Source organism: Sebastes fasciatus, chromosome 7 (genome assembly GCF_043250625.1).
Source record: "Sebastes fasciatus isolate fSebFas1 chromosome 7, fSebFas1.pri, whole genome shotgun sequence".
Lineage (NCBI taxonomy): Eukaryota > Metazoa > Chordata > Actinopteri > Perciformes > Sebastidae > Sebastes > Sebastes fasciatus.
In genome coordinates this window covers 26,724,342-26,752,018 of record NC_133801.1, presented here as the reverse complement: position 1 = coordinate 26,752,018, position 27,677 = coordinate 26,724,342, and the positions used below count along the sequence as shown (strand labels likewise).

At 42.4% G+C, this 27,677-nt stretch overlaps 1 protein-coding gene across 3 annotated transcripts in view; it reads left to right on the top strand.

Moving 5' to 3' along the window:
- bcas3 (BCAS3 microtubule associated cell migration factor) overlaps positions 1-27,677 on the top strand; it is a 351,373-nt gene that overhangs the window by 31,700 nt on the left and 291,996 nt on the right. For all 3 annotated transcript variants that reach the window (XM_074640019.1, XM_074640022.1, XM_074640020.1), the window contains exons 8-13: positions 1,087-1,194; positions 1,304-1,380; positions 4,722-4,798; positions 5,450-5,533; positions 8,434-8,604; positions 13,055-13,148. In XM_074640019.1, coding sequence (XP_074496120.1) covers positions 1,087-1,194; positions 1,304-1,380; positions 4,722-4,798; positions 5,450-5,533; positions 8,434-8,604; positions 13,055-13,148 — 611 coding nt within the window. The remainder of the gene's footprint in view (positions 1-1,086; positions 1,195-1,303; positions 1,381-4,721; positions 4,799-5,449; positions 5,534-8,433; positions 8,605-13,054; positions 13,149-27,677) is intronic.

The following is a 27,677-nucleotide window of genomic DNA, read 5'->3' as shown; positions in this document are numbered from 1 at the left end:
GAAGGGGAAGAAAAAGTTGTAAAGACAGGCTGGTTACTCTACCATCGGGCCCATTTAGAGCTCCCTCCATTGGAAAACTTAAGTCTGACTAAAGCATGGTGTCTAAAATGCAACCTCCTTGTTATATTCAAAGAAATAAAAAGTTATTGATTGATATTTTGATATTGATTATTGCCTTGGATTTTTCCAGATTTTTGATACAATGCCATTCTGTAACAAAGTGCTTTGGCCAATCAAATGCAAGTGTACATTCCAGGTAAAACACCGTGTTGCATTTGCTGTGTAGCTGTGTGCTAAAAGGTTCACTAAGCTGTAAACACTCGTTTTTCTTATTTTTCCCCTGTTTGACTTTGGTTCTTCACCTAGTGTGTGCATATGTCAGAATTTTGAATGGGAGAAGCAGATCTCTTTCCACCATATCAAATAAAAGGAGTAATGATTGGGAAGGCAGACGGAGCTTGACACAGTATAGAGTCGGACAATGGAACATGGTGTGCTGCAGGAATATTCAACATGACTGAGGTCATTTCTGTCTTGTAGTGGATGAAAGTCTTCCCATTTTGAGCTCGTCTTTTGAATAATGTCCAGATTTCCCTCGGTGGCTTGGCAACAGCTGTCCGCTTTTTAAAATGTGTCGTTTCCTGATTGTGACTTGCACAGGCTTAAAGTCTGCAGGAAGGGACTGCAAGTGACTGGGGCAGAGGTAGAGCGGGTTCGTCCAAAATTGCTCCTGAAGGCTGTACCATCGATGTGTGAATGAGTATTTAGATTAGATCCTGATGGGCAGGTTGGCACCATGCATGGCAGCCTCTACCATCAGTGTATGAATGTGTGTGTCTATCTCATTCTGCCGACAGTGACGGTAGAACGTCATGATTCATAGAACAGTAGACACTTTGGAGTTGTAATTTGAAAAGAGAACAACAGTAGTTGTGGGTCAGAAATGTCTGTTTTAAAAAGGAAGTTATCATTCATCCCAAATGTCTGTATCCTGCCTTGAAGCCCTGAAGTTTTATCAATAGTTACTTGAGAACTGCATTAATTATTCAGAGACTGACTAAATGCATTTGTTTTTCTGTTTTTCAGGACAAGCCCTCCCTATTGTTGCGCTGACCTGTATTCTCTACGGACAGGGGAAATGGTCAAATCAATTCAATTCAAGACGCCCATCTATGATCTCCACTGCAACAAACAGTACGTCTGTTCTAAGAAAAAGAAAAAAGAAACTCAGGCACCTCATATTTTATGATACTCAGCATGTTTATTTTCATTCTACTAATGGACTATTTTCTCCCTCTTCAAGTATTCTTGTTGTGAGCCTACAAGAGAAGATTGCAGCATTTGACAGCTGCACCTTCACAAAGAAGTTCTTTGTTACAAGTAAGAAACTTTTTTAAGACTTAAAGAGTTGTTTTTCTATCGTACTATAGAGACATTTTCTCTGCAGACCACAGTTCAGAAGCGCCTCGGTTAAAAAGTACAGAGGTAATTTATCTCCCAGTGTGATGCCTGTTTTTGAGGAGCTTCTTCTGTGTCCTTGAACCTGTTTTGGTGTCTTTTTGGATCTTTTAGGGGTATTTAATCTCTTTAATCAGTCTATTTAGCTCCTGGCAGGAAAAGGAAAAGTCTTTTATTAGGTTGCAGAAGACGATCAATTGTTATTCAGATCTAGATCTCTTATGTAGATTGTGATCACATGTGAAAATAGTATTTTATTGCCAATGGAAACGTATGTTTATGGCCAAACTCGCGTGTTCTGTACTATAATCAGTAGCGCAAACCAACAGCACCAACAGTTGTGTTTTTCTTTTCAACACTGACATTGCCCTACATGATCGGTGACTCGGTTTGACTTGGTTATCATATACTTAACCAGCCACCAAGGCCTGCTGTCCTCTCAAGCTTTGCATTGTGACTAAACGGCTTTTATCAAAACACGATGTGAGGCCCCTCCATTTGAAGCTCAACACAGGGAAACTGTTTACAACACAGCTCTTGCATCCTCCTGGCTGTACCTGCCATGTCGGCTCAAGGAGGCTGCGAAAGAAAGGCCAGACTGTATTACAAGGCCATTGCTGTCCACTTAAGTCATTGACTGGAGTAAACTGACCTTACTGGCTGGCTTTAATGTGTCTCCTCTTTGTCTGCCTGCCTTCCCTATCAGTGTCTGAGCCACAGGAAACCAAACATACTCAATAGTTATTAATCGTTTCTGAATGCAGGGGCCTCCTCTTCATAACGTTGTTTGGTCTGTTTGGGCCGTAAAAGCAGTAAACAAAGGGTCCTGTGATGTGTGGAGCTCCACTCGGGATGGGCCGTTCTACCGCTGTATGTTCGTTTCTTCTCCCGGGATGTGATGGTGGACATGTCGTGATTTTATGAGCACTTAAGGCTCGTCCCATATTTATGTTCTTGCTTTGCGTTCAAGTGGTGTGAGCTGGGGCCTTTTTCTTTCTCTTCTGTTCAATATGATCCCACAGCCTCCTCGAGCTTTTCTGAGTGGAACAGCTCACAATGATCATGGTTCGGTTCTAGCGATGCACAGATTGTGAAATCATGGGCTGATACCGATACCGATGTTTAAAATAACAATTTGGCCAATAGCCGATGACGATGTTTTTGCCGTTATTTATTCTGCTTTTGTGCCAGGGAAACAAAGACCTCTTCATTATAAAATAATAACTGAGTTGTTTTATAGTCATTCAGAGTTTCATTTCACTGTCTTTGAATGAGCACAAATACAATCATACAAATTGATGAAACAACTTTTAATATAGCCTTCTTGTAAAAGATAGAAGAGAAGAATGTTTCAGTACGTACACAGCCCAACGTATCAAAGTATCTGTTTTGTAAAATACAAATTAAATGTAAATGTAAAAGCGATTAGAAACATCCCACTTATAGACTACTTGGGCGGACCGCCCATATATTAATGTCTTCCCAAATATATTTGGCAACCCATTTAAGCATTTTTTTTTTATCCATTCGAGAGAACGACGCCATCCGTGATCGATTAACTAGTGAGCGGAAATGGAGTGAGTGGAAATGCACCGTAACGTAGTTGGTGCTGCGGCACCTTCGTTGGACTGACAGGCTTCTAGTGACACATTATGCACACACGAGGTTCACACTGCGATTGTTTTAAAGAACTCTTGTAAGCCACTTATTAAGTTATCTATACGATCCCTCTTCATTTCACTACAAAAACCTACATAAGGTGACAGCTGGCTGGAGGGAGATCACCTAAAAATGTCAGCATACAGTTGTTGTTGAATTATTCCTCGTTCAGCTTGACCTGACCTTACTTACAATTAATGTGACGCTGTGTGACTCCCGTCATGCGAAAATGTTCTATTAATTTATATTTCATATTCGAAGGTCAGTTGTTGTTTTTTTTCACAATTTAAATCTGTATTCAAATTTAGAATATTGGTTGATAGCCTGAGTAAATTTATTGGTAGAGGTATTGTTCAAAATATAGCAGCAGCAACATCAGTGACAGTAAGTTTTACTTTGTAAACTTTTAGTACATTTGAAAAATGGAAATTTAGAGATATGGAACATCAAACTCTGCGGATCAGCTATTGCCGCGCTCACAAAGGTCTTTCAGGAGTCAGCCCGTTCATGTCTGTTTCCTCCTGCCTGCTTTAGCCCCCCGCCCTCCACCCAGGATGTCAAACATATGTTATCTCACTGCCCGGGCTCCCCTCGGCTTTGGAGAGGCACAAAAGGCTTCTCTGGCGTTACCAGCAACCCTTGTGGCTTACCTCAACCCACTTTCTCCCCACCAACCCCCTTCCCCAACCCGGCACACTAAATTACTGTCTCCACCTCATCTGCTCCCTGAGCACTAAATTATTGTCAGCAAGCCATTTTCCCCCACACCTCCACGCACTTACATTAGCTCAGTGTGTGTGTGTGCACGCACGAGCATTTGACGAGGGCCTGTGTTTTCGAACACAGCGGGTGTGATCATTATTGGATCAACATTTTGTTGCCTGCATGTTTACACACAATTGAAACTGTCACTGTCTGTGTCTGCTTGCATTTAAAAAGATATTTATGACAATATCAATAATTTCTCCAGTCTGTTTACAAGCATGTGTTTGCCTGTTTTTGGTTGATTCCGTCTTGCAGCAGATATGATAGACGCGCCCATGTAGTTGGAGCTCAGTTTTTTGGTGTTAAGTCGTAGCAATCCGCGTTCTTGTTTACTTCCACATCTGTTTGAGTGGGAAAGGGAAAAAAATAACATCTGAGACATTTATCTGTTCGTGAAGGCACGGCTTTGTCGGTCGTTTAGGATTATTGGTTGCTATTTTTATTTCTGCTGATAGCACACTGGTTGTGTTTGCGTGTAAATGTGTGTGTGTGTGTGTGTGTGTCCCCACAGGGATTCCTGTGTTAGTCAATCAGCAGAGGAGCCATCCTCAATTTATTGGGTACCACAGTCTCCATTAGCTCATACTGTGCACACACACAAGCCTACAGACACGTCACCCACATTAGACTCCCATTTATCTTCCCAAACAAGAGACTCCCCACAAACACATTAATGGTTTAAGATAGTTACAGACACTCTTCCCAGAGAAGGCTTGCATGTGTTCCTGTTTTTTACTTAAAAACCTTTGATCGTGTGGGTTATTTGCCAAAATGTTCAATCCTATTTTACTTATCGTTGGTGACTTTGTTTAGTAAGACCATCTTTGTGTCCTTTTTAGGTTGCTATCCCTGCCCCGGCCCCAGCCTAAATCCGATAGCTCTGGGAAGCCGCTGGCTAGCCTACGCTGAGAACAAGGTAGTCTGTACACACACATACACACACACACAGTCATCCACTGCAGAAGTGCCTTATCAGAAGAGAGACATATTTACAATCCCAAAAAAAATGCATTTTATCTGCCTCTTTAATCCGTCTGGATAAACAACTCATTCCAAGAAGAGTCCATGAGAGATGATAACATTTTGAAAATCAACAGATGCATAGGAGTTTTCTGTTCTCTTTCTGTGTAATGGGATTGTTAAGTACTTAGATAAAAAGCAGAATGTTCTATTGCGCACTCTGCAATACGTTTAATGCATAATAGTGTTTTGGTGCTGGCCCACTCAAGTAATTGACAGATGGGGCCACTGTTTGTGTGACTGCCTAAGGATTTCCAGAAATGACAAAAATCTAGTCTCTTGAACAGTAAGAGTAATACTGAGATGGAGCCATTTAAGTGATATTGTATTTGAAAATTAAATCAGAGCAGATTGGCTGTTTGGTTGTGTAATGCTTCTTTCAAAGCAAAACCCAATTTCCTTCACCAAAGAGTGAAGAGGGGAGACTTTTGGATGTCTGAAATCTGAGTTAATTTCCCCCAATTTGTTTTTCTTTTCATACATCTCCTGCAGACTTACACTATACAGTATGTCTTGTATTTATTTGTAAATCGTTGTATTTTCGCAGTTGATCAGATGTCACCAGTCTCGCGGGGGAGCTTGCGGTGACAATGCACAGTCCTACACAGCTACAGTGATCAATGCTGCCAAAGTAAGTGAATATATACATTTACCTTCTACATTACTGCACAACCTGTGTACATTTATTCATTTTATTGCATCTGTACACCAGTCTATCACAGTACTATATATATATATATATCCATATATCCATCCATTATCTGTAACTGCTTATCCTATTCAGGGTCGCGGGGGGGCTTGAGCCGATCCCAGCTGACATTAGGCGAAGGCAGGGTACACCCTGGACAGGTCGCCAGACTATCACAGGTCTGATACATAGAAACAGACAACCATTCACGCTCACATTCACACCTACGGGACATTTAGAGTCAACAATGAACCTAACCTGCATGTCTTTGGACTGTGGGATGAAACCGGAGAGACCCTAACTTTAAAAACTAAATTCTAGATAACCAACCGTTAACTGACAAGATTAGTGTGTCGCATGCAACGGTGTTATTTTTAGTGCCTAACAAGCCGCCCGGCTGCACAACAAAAAGCCGATGCACAAACAGGTTAAATCCATCATTTATCACCAGCTGCAGTGTATGAGCACAACAGACAACTGAGTCCCCGGTTCACCAGACCGGGAGAGTTATACTGTAGCAGCCATGACGCTGCGGGTATTGTCCCAGTAAGTTTCCACTGCATCATTTAGTTTAGCTGCGAGATTGTCAGCAGTGTGCCTGCCCGACGTAACGGCAGCAAGTGTCCCGACAGATCGTGTGTGTGTGGCGGCGGTGAGTGTGGAGTTGAACGTAGCTGTGCAGTGTGTGTACAGTTAATTTGTTGGTGAATAAATGCTACAACTTCTCAGACCCGAGCCAAGCTCCTATATACTGTATATATATATATATTTATCTCCACTATTTTATAGTTACGGCTTAGATTCTCATTCAACCACATCTCCCTACAGAAGGACTGACGCTAAACTATAGTTTGCTTTAATCGTAAACGTTTTTTAAATCGAGTTCTCGTGTTCAGACTGTGTGGCTATAATCTCTCTATAGGTCCTTCGGTCTGTCTTAAGCCTTTGCTCAGATAAAATAGCACATAATACAGTATTTCCAGCTCTGCACTTCACCATCTGTAAATGTGCTGACATTGGATCCACCTGGCCCGCCTGGCTGACTGGGGCTGAGCTTATGAGACACTTCATCAACCTGCCTATCTGTTTTTCCCACTGTAATCTGTTTCTCTCCAGTGGTCTTGTTTCACTCATCTCCACGGGGGGGTTGGGGGGGGCTCTAGACTCTAAGATGGCTCACTAACAGCCAACAGCCCTCCTTTGATACCAGGTGAAATTCATTCCAGGTCTGATTTAGCTGCCTGCCAACACACGCTAACTAGCTAGCTCCTTATACGATTGTCTCTCCCAGAGGAAAGGGCTAATTGATTTACAAAGAGCAAGTGTATCCCTTCTCCTTTTGCTTAATGAGTGCTAACAGCTAGTGTGAGAGAAGTCTCATTAACAGGCTAATGGTGGTATACATCAAAAAGAGCATTGTGTCGCTAACAGGTTAGCGGCATGGTATAAGGGGTGGACAATAGCGGTGGTTGGGGAGGGAGGAGGTGGGTGGGGGGGTATTGATATGCAGACAGGCAGTCTGCTTGCCCACCCTCTCCTCATTTAGGACCATATATCTCAATATGGATGACAAGGTATCTCCCTCTGGCTTGTGGCGCGACACGCTGGCTCTTAGTGCTGACGTCCAGAGACATGGAAACAAAAAGGGGGGTGAGGGTGGGGGGGTAAGCATTAAAGAGTAATGGCTTTTGTTTATAAGAAAGATTAGAGAGAGAGAGTGCAACAGCTCTGGCCGATTGGACTCCCTTCCTTGTTCCAAATTCGCTCTCTTATGGTAAATTTGTGTATCTCATCAGCCCTGTTGCCCGTCACTCCTGGGTGTATGATCGAGAAAGACCTTTCACATAAATTAGGTTGTAATTTGTTTAGATGGCGACATCAGGCCCCGTAGCTGTGTGTGTGTGTGTGAGTGTTGTGATGTGTTTTTGTCAGCCATCAGACAAGATCTGCCTCCAGACTCCCCCCGTCCCACCCCCGTCCCACCGGCAGATCAATAGCCCCTGTTTGGACTACCACTAAGAACTCCACAACTGCAGTGATTAGAAAACACATTAGTGTTGATCAATTAGGAGCCAAACGCCTCACTTAATAATTGATGGCTCTTCTGGCATTTTACACACACACACACACACATGCAGGCATACACATGCGCACACACAGGCCAGCAGACACTGTTAGTGTGCCTGGCCAAGTGGCGAAGAGAGACAGTGGGTGATCCTCAGACCCAACAAACGCAAGGCGCCACGCTGTATTGACAGGGCCGCCTAGTCTGAATGCCTGATTAGGCTCTCCGGGGCCCCTTTGGCGCGCTTACACACACACAGACACACAGTCACACGCATTGGACTCCATTAGACAAAGACAGTGTAGTAGGTGAGATAGACTCCACTTAAGCAGCACTATCCATTTCCCTCAATCGAGCCACAGAGGTGTGTTTGAGCCAGACACCCTGGCTGGACCTTAAGCGGACACAGAGGAGCCTCACACGCACACACACACACACATACACACGCACATGCACACGCACACGCACGCATACACTTGCATACACAGACGGTGTCTCCTGCGGCTACAGTGCTACAAGTCATCAGCACTACAAGTTATCAGCAGGCATCAAGTGAACACACACACACACACACACACACACGCACAGGCACAGTATTGCACATCCAGTATTTCCTCAGCTGCTCTTCCGCTCATCTTCAGTTTCCGTAAAGGCTTCAAACTAAGTGAGCTACGAAATGTAGTATATTGCATATGTTCAGAATAATTTGGGAATATGTAACACCAGATGTTTAAGCACTGATATAATCTGTCAATAAGAGTTTTCTTTGTCCCTCCAGACTTTAAAGACAGGCCTGACAATGGTGGGTAAAGTCGTCACCCAGTTGGCAGGCACACTACCAGCAGGCACTCCGGACGAGGAGGGCACACCTCACAGTGCGAGTCGCCGCAGCCCCCACAACCCCGGTGTGGTCACCATCGTTGACACGCACAGTGTTGGCGAAGGACAGGTCAGTCGAGGGTTTCTGCTTTTGTTTGATATTGTTAATGATCTCATAATACTGGGTTTTGTACACTGTGATTCTGTTAAATGTAAAATTGTCATGGTCACTCTTTATGGACATTATAGAAAGCACGAAGGCACCTCAGTGTCATGGAATATCAGTCAATCAAGGCAAGAGTGAGAAGAGATATCAGAGATATAACAATTCATATAATATCAGTGTTATGCACAATACGTTTTTTTGCAGTAAATTTGCACAAACTACACTATGTATTAATTTCTGTAATACTTCATTATGGGTATTATTAGTAGGGTGTAACGATCAAATTCGGGCAAATTGTTCTTCCGTTTTCGGGTTGTCCGTCTGTCCCATTCTTGTGAACGCAATATCTCTTGTATTGCATCTGTCACAAACGTCCACTTGGACTCAAGGATGAACTGATTAGAATTTGGTGGTCAAAGGTCGAGGTCAGTATGAGCTCACAAAACAAGTTTTTTGGTCATAAGTCAAGAATTCATATTTATTTATTTATGACTTTTCACACAAACATCTAATGGGATGAAATGATGAAACGATGACATTGTGGACAGACATGGATGTAAACTGCAACTTGACTGGTTGGCGGAGGCATACTACAGCGAAGCGGTAATTCTAGTGTCTCCTTAATTGCCAAAGTAAATGTCAGCAGTGCACACCTGTGTGTGTTGTAGTAAAATAAAATAATTTACAGCACACACTGGAAATGTAAATCATAGCCATGCAAACACACTTAGTGCTGTCAGATTTAATAACGTATTGGTCTGTAGTTACGTGTTTGTATGTGTGTAAATTTGTTTCAGCTTCTTTTAATCTCAATTATCAGAGTTGCTTTTTTTGTTTTTAAATCCGAGATGCTTTCAAACATCTGCTTTCATTTGCTGTAAATGCTGCAAATGGCACCTGGCATTACTTGACAGACCATTGCTTCATCGCTTGGCCTTAAATTAATATGTCATGAGGACAGGGAAAGGTGTGATGCAGAATTAATAGTGTCAGGAAAAAAAACAACCATTTAATGTAAAATGTGTCAAGGGTGATTCTTTTAGGTTATAAAATTGCCAATTTAAAAGGAGATCAAGAAATGGAAGATAACACGTTCTGCTAACTTAGGTGGAGGCTGTTCCAAAGTTGTTGGGGAAATCCCTTAAATTTGTATCTTGCCACCACGGGCAGAGGAGCCCGGGTAGAGGACCGGGTAAAGGACGGGGGGACCAATTCATTGGTACCAACCATGTAATACTAGTTTGTTGCGAAGGAGGCTAAATAATGCTCCAACTTAAGAAACGTTATAACTTGTGCTAAATTTTGGTGAGGAAAAATATGCATGGCCATTTTCAAAGGGATCCCTTGACCTGACATGGGTTCTCCCTTTACAGACTATACAGTATATATATATATATAAGACTAAATTGATACCAATTTGTTCTTGGCTTTTGGTCTCTCTCTCTTGTCATGTGTGAACCAGGTAAATATAACTTTGGCCTCTGCGGCTTGGTGGGAAATGGGAAAATCTCCAAGGCTGGCTTTTTTTCTGTGGCTTGGACACACTTGGGTCCATTCACCTACCTCTGCACAACTCTCTGAAAGGTGTGACTTAGACTTACTGCATATTTTAACAGCCAAGCTTTTAGCCACAGCCCTGTATGTTTTAGCAGGAGAGTAGGAGAGACGTTCTGTAAACAGTCAGCTGTTGGTCCGAAACCTCAGATGAAGCTCAAGGCTGAGCGAGTGCACTATATGTCAAATAAGGTCTTAATGTTCAATAAAGCCATTTTTATTGGTGTTTTGGGAGGTGGGTGAGAAGTAAGTTTCTAGCCATATATATTTTTTTCTATTAAATCTTTTTTCTCGCCAAAAAATAGCAAGTTGTGAGTAGGGATGGGTAAAATTGCCTTAAAAAACATTATGATATTACAGGGTATTTCCGCGATATCAATATCCATTATGATATAAGAACATATTGAAATATCAGCTGCAGGAACAAAATACCTTATGTCAATGTTGGACGCCACAGTTTTTCTGCAAGATAATGCAGCTGCTCACACTATTTGTCTTACATGAGCAGACTGCTGTGTTATTGATTTGTTTTTGGGGATGCTCTTTTTTAATTAGCTGTTTGAAAGTCTTACTTTTCAACTTTTTGGATTGATCTCATATCTTAAACTCAGAAGGCAATCTCCGGTTCCGAAAAAAGTGAAGCCAATGCGGAAGTACCTTAAAACTTGCATTTTTTCTAACAGCCAGCAGGGGGCGACTCCTCTGGTTTCAAAAATAAGTCTGATTGTATAGAATTCTATGAGGAAATGGCCAAAAAGCCAAGATGGTTGCGTCGAAAATGCTGAACTCGAGGCTTCAAAACCGTAGTCCATAAACCAATGAGTGACGTCACAGAGACTACGTCCACTACTTCTATATAGTCTATGCTTAACTCAACGAAATGTGACCACTTTGGCAAGCAACTGTCAAAATGCTAAAAATAAATAATAGTAATAATAAAAATGTAATACAAGTTTTTTTTTTAATTGAAAAAGTCTGTTGTCTGCATATTTGCTATGATTTATTACAATATATTTAGACACCATCTCCTCAGATTGGTTGATGCTGGTTATTTTATATCATTTTAATTGCTATTTTCTATTGGGAGTTTAAGGATGTGCTGTATGTTAGGCACAAAGGTGGGTAAGCTACATTCAGGTGTATTGTCCTTAACCACATTATTCCACACAAACCCATCCAGGTACATATACCTGGATACAGAAAGTATACATAACAATATATTGGTCTATAACCCCGGTTATGGTTTGAACCATGCCAGTTGCCTCCGACAGGATCTCCCTTTAACATCTAAAGAAATACTAAAAGCTTTTATCCCCTTAAACATGATTAATCACACTGCAGTAGCTGTCACATTTTTAATGAGGCGTGTTCGCATACATAGTACAGTTTGTCAGTAATGTAGTCGCCACACACATTCACTGCTTTCTCCTTCTCTCTTTACACATGGACTGTAGCCGCCCTGTAGCCAGTGTGTTGTCTTATAAGCTGGACGTAAGCCTTCAGAAGCAGGCCTGCACTTTGTCACCAGCCGACACACTGTAACCGTACACTGGCCATAAACACGGAGTAGGCCTGGCGAGCAGGGAGGGGAAAGCTAGTAGCGGTGAAGGGGGAGGAGTGAATTAAGATGGGGGGTTGGGGTGTGATTTTTTTTTTTGAGAAATGGGGAAAAAGGCAGGAATATGATAGAGATGGGTTCGTGTGGCAGTCCAGGATATTCCCATGTCTTTCAGGCTTTGAAATTCGTTATTTGGAACAGCAGCCTCCTAACACACAGGCACACACACTCTCCCCTGTGTAATGGGCTTGGTCCTCTGGAGGACACTCTTGTTTCAAAGGGCTCCAGCAGGATTCCCTCACAGAACAACATTGTCTGCATGAATCGTAATAAAATAGATCTGCTTCATGTCACCAGCCTCTTTCTTTCTTTGTATTCTCCCTTTTTTTCTTCCCCACCCCCTTGCTTATTTTCTTGCTTGTAGTTTGAGACGAAAGCCCTTTAGTTTTTTGATTTTTTCCTATTTAAGATGCTCAGCCAGCCTTCCTGACATCGTTTATGCAACACTGGGGCCAAATTTAACCCTGTGTATATGTTTTCTCTCTCTCACACACACGCACTTGTGCACAAAGTGGACCTCATGTCTGGTCTTATTTCTAATCTCTCTTCCTGACTAAAGGGATTTTCTGCCAGCTCCTGATCTCGGCTCAGTCTTAGTTAGATTTCTCCACAACAGACTTCATACAGAGATTTAGGAGCAGTCTCTAGTTGTGCAAAGTGACTTAAACTTGAATTTTCTTAGGCGAGTTTCAGAAGTAGCAAGCCAAAAACAGATTTGACGCCTGTTTACGGGAAAACGCGGCTGCTGCCAGGGGGTATTGTCAAAGCCACGTGTGAAAAAGCCACATTGTAGCCAAAGTAAATGTGTTCATATTCTTGTCTATTGTTGCGTAATACTCCATCACGCTGGTCTCAGCACAGCCTCTTACTGAAGCACCAGCACTAATAAAATATAACTTTGATGATTCATAATTTCTTTAACGCAGCACAAAGAGAAGGATTTTGAACAAAGTGCTTGTTTGTGTTTTGTTTATCAGGTAATATGCTAATTATTTTCTATCCACAAGAGGGCAACGACACATTCAGAAAGGAGTTTAACCTCCTGCTATTTCATTGCGGGGTGATGTCAAAGAACGCTGCCGAGTGTGGTGATATCAGACCAAACCAAAATGTGAAGAGAAATCCTTGAGCAGGGGAAAGTCCCGTTCAGGGTTCAATGTTCTTATTGTTAGAAAATGATTTTGAGTTTCTCTCTGTGTGTGTGTGTGTGTGTGTGTGTGTGTGTATGTATATATACTCCAGGTCTTGGTGAGTGAGGACTCGGATGGAGAGGGAGTGGTGGCTCACTTCCCAGCTCATGACAAACCCATATCCTGCATGCAATTCAACCCCAGTGGTAAGACACACTCGCACACACTCACACACTCACTCACTCACTCACTCACTCACTCACACACATGCACACATTTCTTTTTGAGGAAGGAGCTGGAGCGCTCTATGCAAGTTCAGAAGACATATAAAGCAGGAGAGAGATTACACTTCCATTCAAGTGTAACTCGGTAGGTGTTTGGCTCACATGAGGCCTCATGTCGTCTCTAAGGCGGGCCTTGAGCAGCCAACTCACCCCAATGTATTCATAGTGTGTGTATTCATACTGTATTGTCTTAATGTTCTTTTGCACTTTGTCGCAATGTTCTTGAATGTTTGTGTAAAGCACTTTGAATTGCCCTGTTGCTGAAATGTGCTATACAAATAAAGCTGCCTTGCCTTGTATTATACAGAATGAACAGTTCCCCCAACACATGCCTTTACTCCAACCTTAAAACACGGGCAGAACATGCAGGTCAGGCATTGTGTCGCATACAGTCAATGGGTGACATATGCCAGCCCAGTCACCAGGAAAAAATGTTTGTATTGTACCTTTCTGCGCACCACAGATACATTGAATGTCAACATCTTTGCATTCAGTCAGGGCAAGTGACGTAGTATATTGAGCGACCATTATTGAAAGTTAACGCGGTATAACAACTAGTATAACAACCGAGAACGTCCTCTAACGACGGGTGTGACAGGTTGTGGATGGGTCAACGAACACAGGACTTTCACCCAGGAGGCCGCTGATTGTGTCCCATGTGAAACCAAAAGTAAACGTTGTTACGTTTGTTGGACATTGGTTACCTACGAAAGTGATTAACTATTTATAATGCAAAAGGGCTTAAAATTCAGTACACAAACACTGTAATTGGGCTCATTTGAAGTTGTATGAATAGACATTATATTATATAGAAAATTATATTTTTGAATATGCCAATTCAAGTGTTATGATCAAACTTCTCCGAACCTTTTATAAAGGTTCCACCTGGAGTGTCTCATACCTAGAACCCCCTATGAGAGGTTCTACAGAGAACTGTTCTTTGGTGTAATGGTTCCACACAGAACTCTCTGGAAGTTCTATCCAGAACCTTTCGACCATCTTAGGGTGCTAACAAGAACCCACCCATGGGGTTCTACAGAGAGGCGGTGGTGCAGCACAACCCACAACAATCATGGTTCACCATCACAGTTTTTGAGCCTGTGGCTGATGGGAGGCTCCAGGCAATTTTGCCACTTGTATGGTCGACCACAACATATTACTAGGCCGTCGGGAAAACTGGGTGGGACTTTCTGGCTCAGTACCAAACTGGTTTGAATCCTCCTTAAAGGACAGGGACTACTTTGTGTCTATAGGTAATTACACATCTGAGTGGACAAATATGACACGCGGAGTTCCCCAAGGCTCCATTCTGGGGCCTTTTCTGTTTAACATCTACATGCTTCCACTGGCTCAGATTATGGAAAACAACAACATATGTCACCATAATTATGCAAATGACACACACATTTACATAACCATATCACCGGGGGACTATGGTCCAATTACAAGCACTGAGTAAGTGCATTGAACAAATCAACGATTGGATGTGCCAGAATTGTCTTCAATTAAACAAAGACAAAACTGAGGTAATGTTTGTGGGGTAATGTTTTTGGAGCCAAGGAGGAGCGATTAAAATTCTGCGGTCCACTTCAACCGGCAATGTTAAAAACCACAAACTGAGCCGTAAATCGTGGTGTGGTCATGGACTCAGGCCTAAATTTCAACAGCCACATTAAGACAATTACAAAGTCCGCCTACTATCACCTTAAGAATATATCAAGGATTAAAGGACTTATGTCTCAGCAGGATTTGGAAAAACAACTTGTCCATGTTTGTGCTATATGGAGTTTCTACACATATTTGTACTGTATTTGTGGGAGTTTCATACAGTATGTACAGGGAATAGCTAAGAATTGGAGGGTTTGTTGGTTTGCTTCTTGCACCCATTTGGTGTAAAAATCTAAGATAGTGACTTTTTTGACTTTGTGCTGATGTACTCTACGAGTGCATGAATCAGTGTGCTGACATCAGCTTCCATGTACACAGTTTACACTCCCTTCTCACCATAGTATTTTACTCTGGCATCTCCTTTTCCACTCTTTTAGCATTGCTGACCCCCACCCCAAAAAATAAAAGGGACAGTAGATGCTTTGTAAGTGTGAACAGGCTACCTTGTCAGCCTGTGTGAGTGTGAGCTGCTATGTTGCTGTTCCTCCTGCGGTGTGTATGTGTGTGTGTTCACGTATTTTATGCTGTGTGTGTTGTGTGTGCATGTGCAGTTAATAAAGGAGCTGCTGAGAGATGGCTCTCACCCCGTGACCTCCAAGCCCCAAGAATCCTTCACTTACCTAGACTTATGACTAAACTCAGCAGCTCCTTCTGAGCAGGAACAGGATGACATTGCAGACAAAGACAGACAAGACACGGTTGTCTAGACCCCACCTACTCCCACCCTCACCTTACCAGAAATCACATACAAAACATAACCCAGTTCAGTGCAGCCAATAGCACAAAAAAACTTGCTTAAAAGTACATCAACGGAAAAGAGACATGTTTTAATCTCTACCAGTTGTCGTCCTGGAACTAGTAAGTAGACATGATATCTATAACAACGCAAAACATTGTCAAAGAACGAAACAAAGTGCTAGAAGTTTGACATTGACAGCTGTAGAATATGCTGTTGCTTCACTCAACCTTGCAGGCTTTTACTTCTTGGATGTTCATTCATAGAGAGAGAATGCTCAAATGTAAAGTTCATAATAAATACTTTACAATGGACATTAATTTGTTGGCCAAACGTGGTAGCTCACACAGTTGCTTTTGAAGCACATTGCATTCGTGTTAGTATGATGTACTGCGGAGTCAGTCATGAACTCAGATAGTTGGATTTGCCATCGCGGCAGTGGCTTTTGATCCAGTGACCAGGTGTCGCCAAACTAGCCAATAAGAGTTGTAGGAAACATAAAAAGAGAAACGGTAGAAACAGGAGCCAGGAAAGCTGAATTTGCCCAGTGCGATCTATAAACTACAATCAATACACATTTGGAACTTGGGAGTAAATCACGTACACAAGTAGATTGGAACAAGCCATTTACAGTAATTTGTTGTGGACTTGTACACTAACACCTGAGTAGCCAGCAATGTAGATGGAAGCATGGAAGGTACAATTTCAGTATCAGTAACTGATATTTTCTATTTTCTCAAGAAAAACAAACTTTTTCAGTGCTTGTTCTCGTACATTTGGGTATCACAAAATGCGACAACTCAGTCAGTTTTTTTGTGGACTGGCTAGATCAGAAAACATGTGATTCAACGAGCCAATCAGATTTGGCTCCCCTTCCTATGTCATTAGATTATACCACCCTCAGCTTGAGAACTACCTTTGCAAAGGTGCACCATATTTCTCTGCAGACTGGGCTTTTTCAGGAGAGGCTCTTAAAGAGACATGCTCTAAAACGTTTCAGACAGAGGGTGAATACCGGTATATTCAGACAGACCCTATGAGAAAAATAATGTGTTTTTTGAACATTAAAGCATATAAACATGATGTATGGACCTGAACATGCATGATATGTCCCCTTTAAAGCATCTCACATGAATGTAAAACCCACTCCAATTTAGAAACCAAGCATTAGTATTAGTGGTATTTAGTTAGTGTTAAGAATCAGAAATATTTGAATCTGTTGGTCTGGAGGTCTTTCATTATTTGTTAGGTCTAAACAGTTAATGGTGCCCCTTCTTCATTTTTAAATTATTTTTTGGTGTAGTTGAGATTGATAGTTTTCAATGAGAGATGTCATCTCTTGAAAGTTACTGTGCTGTCAGGTTCTGGAATACAAAAAATGTGAGATTCATGGTGTCACCAGTGATATTTCTGTCTTTTTTTAAACCTTTTTTTCCTTGAACATCCAAGCTATAGTTTTATACAGAAGTACACCCTCGACATAGTACAAAACAGTACACGTGGTAGTTAGTTCCAGTGTTCTGGTAAATGCAGAGTAAGCAGACAGAATCCCCTGTGACCCTTTCCACAGGGCATCGTCAACTTCAAAATTACAAACACTTTTAATCTTTCTGACTCATTTAGTATGAGCCATATCTGAAGGGCTAATACATGTTCAAATTACAACTGAAAACAGCACCAGAAGTGTACACAGATTTCCCCTTTTTTTCCCTTTTGCAGTCAAGGCGTGTAATGAGATTAGCAACGCATCTTCACACAAGTGTAGAAAACTCCTCCTTTCCACTGTTGTGATTGCAGGGCGCCTTTCATCAGTGTTTATTCTTGTATTCATTTTCATTTCTGAGCTGCCTGCTGCGGATCGTCCCGATAATTAAAGGCCTCTTGATTTGATCAGAGCCCAAATCCTGAGTGACGGATTCATTGGTCTGGCTCTATACGTGAACTCCTTCCAAGGATTTATAGGAAGTGGCTTTTACTGAACTACCTTGCTGGCCCTGCTGAGGCTCCCTTTCAGTGGTCGAGCTCAACGAGAAAGATGAACTTAGCAGGAAACAATGATATGACTCAAACGGAGTCTGGAAAGCCCTGAAGTTTTGGCTGGGAAGAGTTATGTAAGAAACCACAGTGGCTTGTGTGTGTTGGAGGCTCTACAGAGGGTGGACCGGTGGCCGCCAGCTCTTGGTGTGGCGGCTGGCGCTTTGTGGCACTTCGGTCGATCTGTGGATCTATTCCTAGTGGTGTAATTAGAGGGACGCAGATGAAGTGCAGTGGCAAAGCGCTCTCTTTAACAGCTGCAATGTGTGTGTGCTTGTTTTCCTTCACGTCTCGTCCTCTTCACCCGTCCTTAACGATCCTTGACTTGATTATTAGGTACGATGCCAAGGTCAAAATACACTCATGTTTTGATGGCAGAGATATTGTCCAACAACTTGTGCAATACTTTTTGAGTGTGACTGGCACTAGATGGAGTGATTGATCCAGCAACCGTGCAAGTCACCACCCTCTGCTCTTTACTCTCTTCTTTACAGTCCTACTCAGTCGGACAACGGTCTTTAGTGCTTTACATGCAGTGGTGGAAGAAAACCCTTTACTTAGTAAATGTAGCAACACCACCATGGAAACATATCCATAAGTTTTAGTCCTGCATTTAAAACTTTAGTTAATTAAAATTATATAAATATAGAAAAAAAATCTCAGTATCCAATAATAACTAATTTAAGAGTGTTGACTATATATATATATATACATGTATATACACAATTATATCATTGTTACTGTTGCATTAATGTGCAAGCAGCAAGTCTAATTGCATCTACTTTATGTACTGTTGAGTACAGTAGTTTAATCCATTACAATGCAACATATTACACAGGCAAACATTTCACTGAGGATTGGGGGCACATCTCCAAACATTTCCACATCAATTTTTGTCTACACTAATTACATGAACGAGCATCGCTCAAAACAGTGAGGCGATACACGTCAGCTAAGACCACAATATCACTCTATATTTCACCTGCTTGGCAGTAATGTTAGCTGACCAGACGAAGGTCTCTCCATGAATCACTGCTGATCCTAGTGTTGGCTTTTCCTACTTTAGCCTCCCGATTGCGGCCGGAGGGAACAGGGGAGACACCGGAGTTTTGATCGGAGACGATAACGTTTCTCGCTGCGGAGCCCCGTCACTTCACAAGACACGGGAAACCTCTGTTGGTCTCGAGGAGCTGCAGCATTTATTTCTGCACAAACGTTCACTAGATGTTCTCAGAGCTAAACTAACAATTCTGCAGTGTGTAGTGCGCATGCACGTGAGAGTGGAGCGAAAGAGCGGGAACGAGCGCGTTGTGTGAGTGAAGGCAAGCAGGCAGAGTACAGCAGAGACTCCGGCCCTGGAGACCAAAGCTACAATCTACCCCGCGTCCTCCGGTCGCAGCCAACACTGTTTTGCAAGACGGGCTTCACTAGATAGAACTTTGCGGTTTTGGTGCTTCCGTGTAGTTTGTGTTGGAGTCTGAGTCTGAACAGCGTAGCCACACGCGAGCGCGCATGGGACACCGACCCGGATTGATTTATACATGTAAGAAGTTACAAACAGTCCCTTTAACTATATGTCTCTGTCAGTCATGTTGTAGGAGACAGGCACAGACATACAAATATAAGTTCCAATTGATTCAACCTTTATTTTGACAGACCAATGTGTTTATATACTTTTGAAATGAAAGACTAAATTAAAAAAGTGTTGAAGTTTTGGTTTATTTCAAGTATTTTTTATTGGGGTCAAAATGACCCCGGTTGGTTTCACCATATAAATATAAACACAAATAATGTATACTTTAAATGACTGAAAACTACATTAAAGGACGGTAAATAAGCTTTTAAGCTGATTGTTCTGGGATAAGACCCCAGTCGGTAGTCCTTGTATATTAGGTATGTTGGTAGGATGAGGGTTAAATACATAACATTGTGGGTATTGTTGGGCATGGATGCTCCACATGCATAGAACTGAAGCAAGTAGTTCTACTGAATGAGTCAGTTATCGTGCTGCCTGTACTTAGACCATGAATCACTCATATACATTGTATTTAAACTGGATGCAGTATACTTCCACCCTTGTCCTATGAAGCATCTCTTTCATTACCTTTTTCAGTCTCATAAAACACAGCAGGCCACCGCAGAATCAGGACTTGATTTTTTTGTGGAGCCGTTGAAATGTTCTGAATATGGAAGTTTTGAATACCCCATCAAAGCCAGGAGTAATGGCAGATGAATCAAGACTGAAGCTCTCCCCACACGGAACTGTCCCATAAACCATATCCCTGGTTTAGTAACAGGACGGTCTAATGAATAGGCTGGCCCGCTGAGCCTGACCATCGAGACAGCTGTGCCGTGAAGGCAGCCCTCCATGGTGTAATAACTCTGTCTCTCCATCTTACTGATGTGTGAAAGAAACCAGGCCGTCGCCGAAAAACCCTGGACCCACACGCACATGTTCAACACGAGGGGAATTCCCACACACAAGCAGCCACACATTTATAGCCACACATTTAGCATGGATTGAGCTGTGTCTTCACACCAAGATAGTAATTAGCACTCACAGCTGGCTCTGATCTGATTTACAGCAGCTACTCTGCAGGGCCCTCTGTCTACTGTCTTTCAGAATTTTGACTGGGGACAAGATGGGTTGTTCTTCCGATTCTGAATTATTCTTGATCTTTTGTAATGTCGGGGAATGTTTTAACAGTTTTTAGTGACAGTCTTTGTTAAAGAAGTTGTCAAAGTCAGGGCTGGTACCCCAACTATATTTTACAATTACCACATGGACGTTAATACTATTCTGTGTTGTCCGTGCTAGCAGAGGCAGAAGAATCAAGAATTAACTTAAAACCATGTATTGGCCATTCATTGTGATATGGTCTCCAATAATAATGTCGAAATGTCTGTAGTACAGAGCAGAGCACTCTCTGGAGTAATTTTAGAAATGACTTTGAGACCTCTGATAGAGAAGAGGAACAGCAGTCCTTTGCCTTGATATTTTTTCACATATTGTTTTTTGGAATCTGAAACATATGGTCAAGAAACTTGTGATCAAGCAGTGCTAGGGCGGCTGTGGCTCAGAGGGTAGAGCAGATTGTCCGCCAATCGGAAGGTCGGTGGTTCGATCCCCGGCTGCTCCGGGTCACATGTCGATGTGTCCTTGAGCAAGACACTTAACCCCAAAAATTGCTCCCAAAAATTGCTCATCGGTGTGTGAATGAGTATTTAGACTAGGACCTGATGGGCAAAGTTGGCACCTTAGTAGCCTCTGCCATCAGTGTGTGAATGGGTGAATACTGACGTGTAGTGTAAAGCGTTTTGAGTGGTTGGAAGACTAGAAAAGCGCTATATAAATGCAAGTCCATTAAGTAAGAACGTTTTCTGAACATATTTTAGCCAAGTCATATTGGTGAAATGTTGTATTGAATAAACTGGTGGGCCTTATAAGTTTATTCAATGCAACATTTCTCCATTCATCTGTTGACTTAAAACAATTCAATTACTGGTGAACTCACTGAATACATTTACTGAGTTTCTGCAAACCAGTACTGACCAGAAGCAATGAATAGCCCTGAAAAGTTTTCTTTTTTATCCTGTTGCTTTTGTGGCTACCTGGAAAAAACAAAAAACAAAAACAATGTCACACATGTCATGTCTCAGACTGTCTAACTCCGGTCCATCATAAAGACCACTAAAATAATGAAATGTTAGAGACGGCAGCTGCTTGTGAAAAGCCAGCCACAACAAAGACATCACTCTAATCCAAGAGGTGATAATATCCATCCAATGAGAGCGAGAAACACTGAATAAACATATGTCCATAGGATGGCCACGTTTTAAAGGTACTGAATATCGAAGGCAGATTACTTACGGTAGTTCAATGTAACAAAGATGAGGCCTCAGAAAAACAATAATGTAAAATTAAGTATAGAATTCATCTGGAAAAAAAAGTGATAAGTTCATACACGGCCAGAGCTGAGGAGAGTAACTGGGTTGGCCAGTGACCATGACTCAGGGCCTGTGGAAAGCTTGGCCGAGAAAGATTCACCCCAGCTCCCCTCTTGCCCGACACTCACCAACACACCAGACACCTCAGCAGTGTGGAGTCATTCACAGCCCACACAGTGCGGTAACACGCAGCTCATTTGTAACTTTTTTTTATGGTATGTGTGTAGGTGGGTGGCTTTGTGGGGATGAGGTGAGTTGCTGAGTTTCTTGTTCTCATGAATTGAGCACTGGTTTCATTTGTACTGGCAGCAGTGGTTATGGAAAGGAATTACAGATGTGCGACCTGGACTGTAAAAAACTTGATTTACAATTTTATTTATTTTTCATAATAGCATTTAATGTATTAACATATTTTGACTCAAAGTATAAAAAACCAAGAGTCTATCCACCCTTGTTTTGTGTTTTTCCCGGCCTGTATTTGGGGGCTTTGGGCCTCATTACAGAAACTTCCTAATTCTGAAATCCTATCTTTTCTAAGTTTAGGATGACATTTAGGATTTTTGGTATTACAGAACTATATGTTTCCAAACTGCATTTAGGAAAAAAAAAACTATCTTATCTTAGGATAGGATTTTAGCTATTACAGAAGCGTCCTAACTTAGGCATTTCTCAAGTTGGGAATCCTAAGTTAGGATTGCATAGACCCTCTCCTAAATTCAAAATAACAGCCAAAACTGGCAGCAGAACTGTTGATACTGTAAGTCTGTATGGCAATGACGATGAAGATCACAAACAACATGAACACCAAAACATAATTATTGAAAGGCTACTCAAGCTGTATGTTGATGCTTTAAATTTCTCAGACCATGTATTCACGGCTATCAACTGCCAACACTATGAATGAAAAAGTTTAGGACCACACATTGAAGTGGCCCAACTCAGAATCGAAAAGATCAGACTCCATGTGATTTGTGCTGCTCATACTGTTATGGAAAAAAAAGAACAGATCTGAGTCAACTGCAGTCAATGCAAACTGTGCAAAACATTTGCCTGCGGTCTGAATGTAGATTGTCACACACACAGCTCTCCTCTAGTTTTTTTTTTTCTTTCTTTTAAATCAATGGACAATCCCAGCACTGTGAAGTCTTACCTATGACCAGTGGCTGTGAATGTTAAAGGGATTTAATTCGTTAACAGAACCGAACAGAACTCTGAAAAGTTTAAAAGAGACCGTGTAAATGCAAGGGGCTTACCTCTCCAGCCTCATTGTCTGCCTGTTTGCTCAGAAAGGGGGATTAAGTGCTGATCACAGTCCCAAATTCTTTATCAGGAGATTGTGGACAGGAGCAATTTGTTTCGGGGCTTTTTAAACATGGCGTCAAAAGAGGCCTGGTGTTAAAGTTCTTTCTAAGCTGCTGTGAGAACATGTTTGTCCCATGTTGGAAAACCACGGAAAGAAAAACAAAGCAAAAGTATTAGGATTCACTGGGAATTTGGATTAGTGGCAGTGGTAAATTGGGGTTGTGGCTTTGGCGGATGAACTCTTGCAGGTGAAGTAGGAACAGAGTCTTCCTTCACGTCTTCACCTCCTCTTGCAGCCTGTTCACCCCGGTGTTCTACCCATTGGACCTCTTTCTGGCATATGACAAAATAAAAAACTCTTTTAAACAAATCCAGCAGGAAGTGTGCAAATATGTAAATGCTTCATAAAAAGAGACTTAAGTAGTGTGTTTTCCACTTAAGGTGATGAAAGAACAAGCCTGGAGCTCTGCCTTCGGAACAGTCACGCTTTGTGAACTTTACCGCCACGGTGCCTGTCCCCTGTGTGTCGGCTCAACTTTAAAGCCAGGCGAGTTTTGCCCTGTTGAAAAGAGCCGGCCGTTCCAGCATAATAATATTAAACTAATGGCAGCTTCTCAGTTAGGTTAGCCACACATACACACACACACACCTTTTTTCATATCTATTAATATCTAAGTGCTTACAGGTGGTCTGCCTGTGAAGCGCGTAGAAAAACACAACCCTTGGTTTCAGCCCGCTGTACATCAAATGAACCGTAAGCACCTTTCCCCCTCTTTTCCTCTGTTGTTTTCTCTGTTTTTCTTTGCAGCCTGTTACACTCTTTCCATCCCCCCGTTCCTTTCTCGCCTCCTTTCCTGCTTGTGTCCTTCCTCTGTAGAAGGAGGAATGGATGAGGTTCAGGGATTTGGGAGAATTCAGGGAAAACCTGTAAAACTGAGAAAGGTGTCAGTATGCCATATTTGGGGCAGTGAGACTGTCACCTAAAAATGAAAAGAAAGGCATGTTTTGCTGCTCTGTCTGGCTGAAAGTTTGAAGCCTGTTTCACCTCTGACCACGCTCGGCATCACTGATGGATCTACTTGCACCGCCGTATATTCAGGGATAATTGCACGTCCTTAATAGCATCCACGATATCCGTTTTATTCTTGGATTCACTGAAGAGTGCATCCGCAGCCCCGACGAATGCCGCTCTAACAACTTTGCCGTCCTTAAAAGATTTCTTGTGTTTAGCAAGAATGTGACTGCTAACGTTGCAGCCTTACCCCTTGGTGCTGGGCCTGGTAAGACTGCTGTGCTGCTAACTGAGCCTTCAACTCCTGCACCTTTCGGGTGCGTAGAGCTTCTGTGCACCGTTTTGAAATACCCTTCTTTGGTGAGGCCATGCTCGCATTGCAGATTAGACGGACAGACTTTGAATTTGAGTAAAGGAAAAAACAACCCTCCTCCCAGTCTGAATGAGAAATTATTTTGGTTTTCGATCTCTTGGCTTCTGCTATATTTGTGGTTTAAGCTAACTTAGCCAGCAACTCGATTGCATGGACAGCTCTCGAACTTTTTCAGTTTGACACTGACAATGAGCAGTGACTAGTGACAACGGGACGGTACCCAGCATGCACAGACAAAAATTTGAATGGGATTTATTATTGGTGTGTATTATTATTATTGGTTGTTCAAGTCTTGTAGCCTTCACGTAAAACCTGCTTGTGTGTTAAAGGGGAACAACGGCCAAGTTGAAATATTATTCTGGAGACTATATGACTTGATTGAAAACATACTGCAACTTGCTCATGTACGCGCATATTGCTAGTGCTTGCCAGGAAACTACAAGGTGGCAGGGTTATCACGCTAAACAATCACTGCCTGTCAGTGGCTATTTGAATGGAGTATAGAATTCCAACAACATTTGCAATATAAATAACCATGTCGTCACTCTCTGATCTTATTTTATGTTAACAATAAACACTTATAAGACAAGGGAACTCTGTCATACCTTTCTGACTTCTTTCGTTTTCCAGTAGTTATAGTTTATGCAAGTGATGTCCATTGGAACAGAGCCATCGGTGCATGTTGTGACCATCCCGCGGCTAGCTAGTTAGATAGGAAAATAACATTTTATATAGCTAATTCCATGAATACAGTACTAGACTTTTGTTTTACCAAGTAGAGTGCGGATGGGAACAGTCCGATATCTACGTTGGTATCTGCCTAAAAACAAACTTTGTCAGTCAGCCACTTGCTAGTCTAGAAAGTCTCTGACACAACATATTTAAGTGACACTAAAACTTTTAATGAGAAACCAGGAAGATAATAACAACTGTAATAGACTCCAATTAAATGCTAACCTAAAAGTAATTTGTGTCGATCATTCCTGAAATAAATCTGTAATTAGTCAGACTGCAGCGTCTCTGTTATATTAGAGGTGGTTGTCTTTGGCTTGTTGGCGTCTGACTAACCCCAATGCCTACCCTGCTGCCCAGTGGAAGTAAAAAAAGTGCTGTATATTAGTGCGGTGCTGTGGTGGTGGTGAGAGGATTAGCAGGGCGCTCTCCTCCCTCCTTCAATTAGCGCTGTAGCGAGTCGCCAAATTTGCACTGGTTAGGAAGAGAACACATGCCTATTAATCTGTTACTTTACTTTGGTAACCATCAGCATATTTTAGAGTTTCAAGGCCAAACTCTTGGCAACTCCGCTGAGCAAAGACTCAAGATTTCTTTGCCTGATTTCAACATGTTATAGTTAAAAAGAAAAGAAAGTTTGAAACTTTAAAAGGTAACAATAAATGCAGGTGGATTGGTGGGTAGTAGAGGGTCGATGGTATAGGCGGGTGGATGGTGGGAACAATGCGGGTAGATAAACGATCGCGAATGGGTGGTCGAAGTAGCATGGCAACACTAACACTTTGGTTAGCTGTGTATGCCAAGTTAATCTATGTTGTATATGCCCGACATATGTGTAAGTACACACAGACACAAAGACCGTCCTTCCCCCCCCCAAATTGGCAGCTCTGAAGACAAAGCTTCGTCTTACGATGGATACTCTTTCATTTGTGCATTGGGCTCATTTGCTCTGAAGTTTATGCATCCTGGTAACAGTAAGTCCCCCAAGTACTCCATCTTGTAAGCTTTATGCCTTCCACATGGTTATAATTTGAGATTTTCCTGATTTTCAAAGCTTTTTTTGAGCCTAGTGTTGTTAATTAAAAAGTGGACTAGTTTTGTTGTGGCCTTTTGTGTTGCCAAGTAGGGAAATCACTGCCCTCTTTGTTGCTCTCTCCATTTCTTTCTTTGCCTCTCTCTCTCTCTCTCTCTCTCTCTCTCTCTCTCTCTCGTCCCATCTGCCTTTGTCAAGAATAAAGCTAGCCCCAACCACTTTGTAAATGAAACATCCTCCACTATTAATGGGATTGAGCAGATGTTTTCTGTTTGGATGGTCAGAGATGGGACAGTAAAGCCTGCAGCAAAACAAAACAAAAAGATTTTGGGGAGCAAAAAAAAAACAGAAAAGGAAAAGCAGATATTTATGGAAATGATTATATCACTTCCCTCATGTCCCATACGGACGCATGTCTCGCACACATGGCAAATTAGAGGTCATCCCTTCCAGTTTAGCGCAGGTCTAAGTGCGTGTGCCAGCGATTTTGGTACTAAAACATCGTAAATAACACTGTAACCCCTGGGACGAGGTGTTATAAATAGGACGTGTCAAACCCTGCTCCGGCCAGCCGCCGGTTTCCCTGAAACCCTCTCTTTTCACCCGCCGAGCGGCTCAGCTCCTTTTTAATTTGGCCATCCTGCGGGCTAACCGACTGACGCCTCTCGGCGAGGGCCTCTGTATTTCAACAAGGCCACAAAAGCCCCAGTCCGCGGGCACTCGCGCTCACAACGCTCTCCAGCTTTTTCTGAGCTGTTACTTTTTTGGAGCCCAGACTCTACCATCAGCAGAAGAGAAACGCCAGCCCCTGCCAGAACACAGCGGCCAAGTCTCATCTGTCAGAAACCCAGGGGCCAGACTCTCCAGCCACTGGGTGGGCGGGGCCCGACCAAAACAGAGAGAGGAGGAAGAAAGAAAGAAAGAGTGGAGTGTGGGGGAGAGAGGGTTCTAGAGCAAGAGGAAGCTCCCAGATAAACAGACCGCAGCGCCTCAACTCCTAATCACCCTGTGCTTCCGTTTCCAGACTCTATAATTAGAAGGGCCCCGTCCCTTTTTTCTCTGTATTCCCAGTTGACGCAAATGCTTCTTGTGGCTTGGCACCTCGTTTGGGGCGTGGGTTTTCAAGGGTTTACAGGCCCTGGGCCTTAGCTCTCTGGCTTTCTGGTCGCTCTGATACAGCATGAATAGCTAACCACTGTCTTAATGCACACTTCACTTGGCATCTCTTTCTGCTCGCCTCCCTCCACCTATGATAATCTGCATGACCCCATCGCTCAGCCGCTCTGTACCTCCCTCATTCCACCTCTTCATCATCTTTAAATATAACTGTTCTTCAGTCATACACACAAGTCTTAAAAAAAGAAACCTTTCAACTCTGAATGAATGCGCAAAATTTTGTAGCACACTTGGCTTTTTTTTTTTTTTCCAGAGAGGGAGTGTTTTCCATCTTCCTTGCACGTGTTGCCGAATCCTTTTAATCTCCTGCCATTCCATCCTCCTCTTTTCACATTTGACATGCCACCCAATAAAGCCCGGCCACTAATTAAAACCTACTGCAGCCTTCACATAAGATTCCAATGGGGGAAAAACTCAGAGGGAAAATTACTAATTAC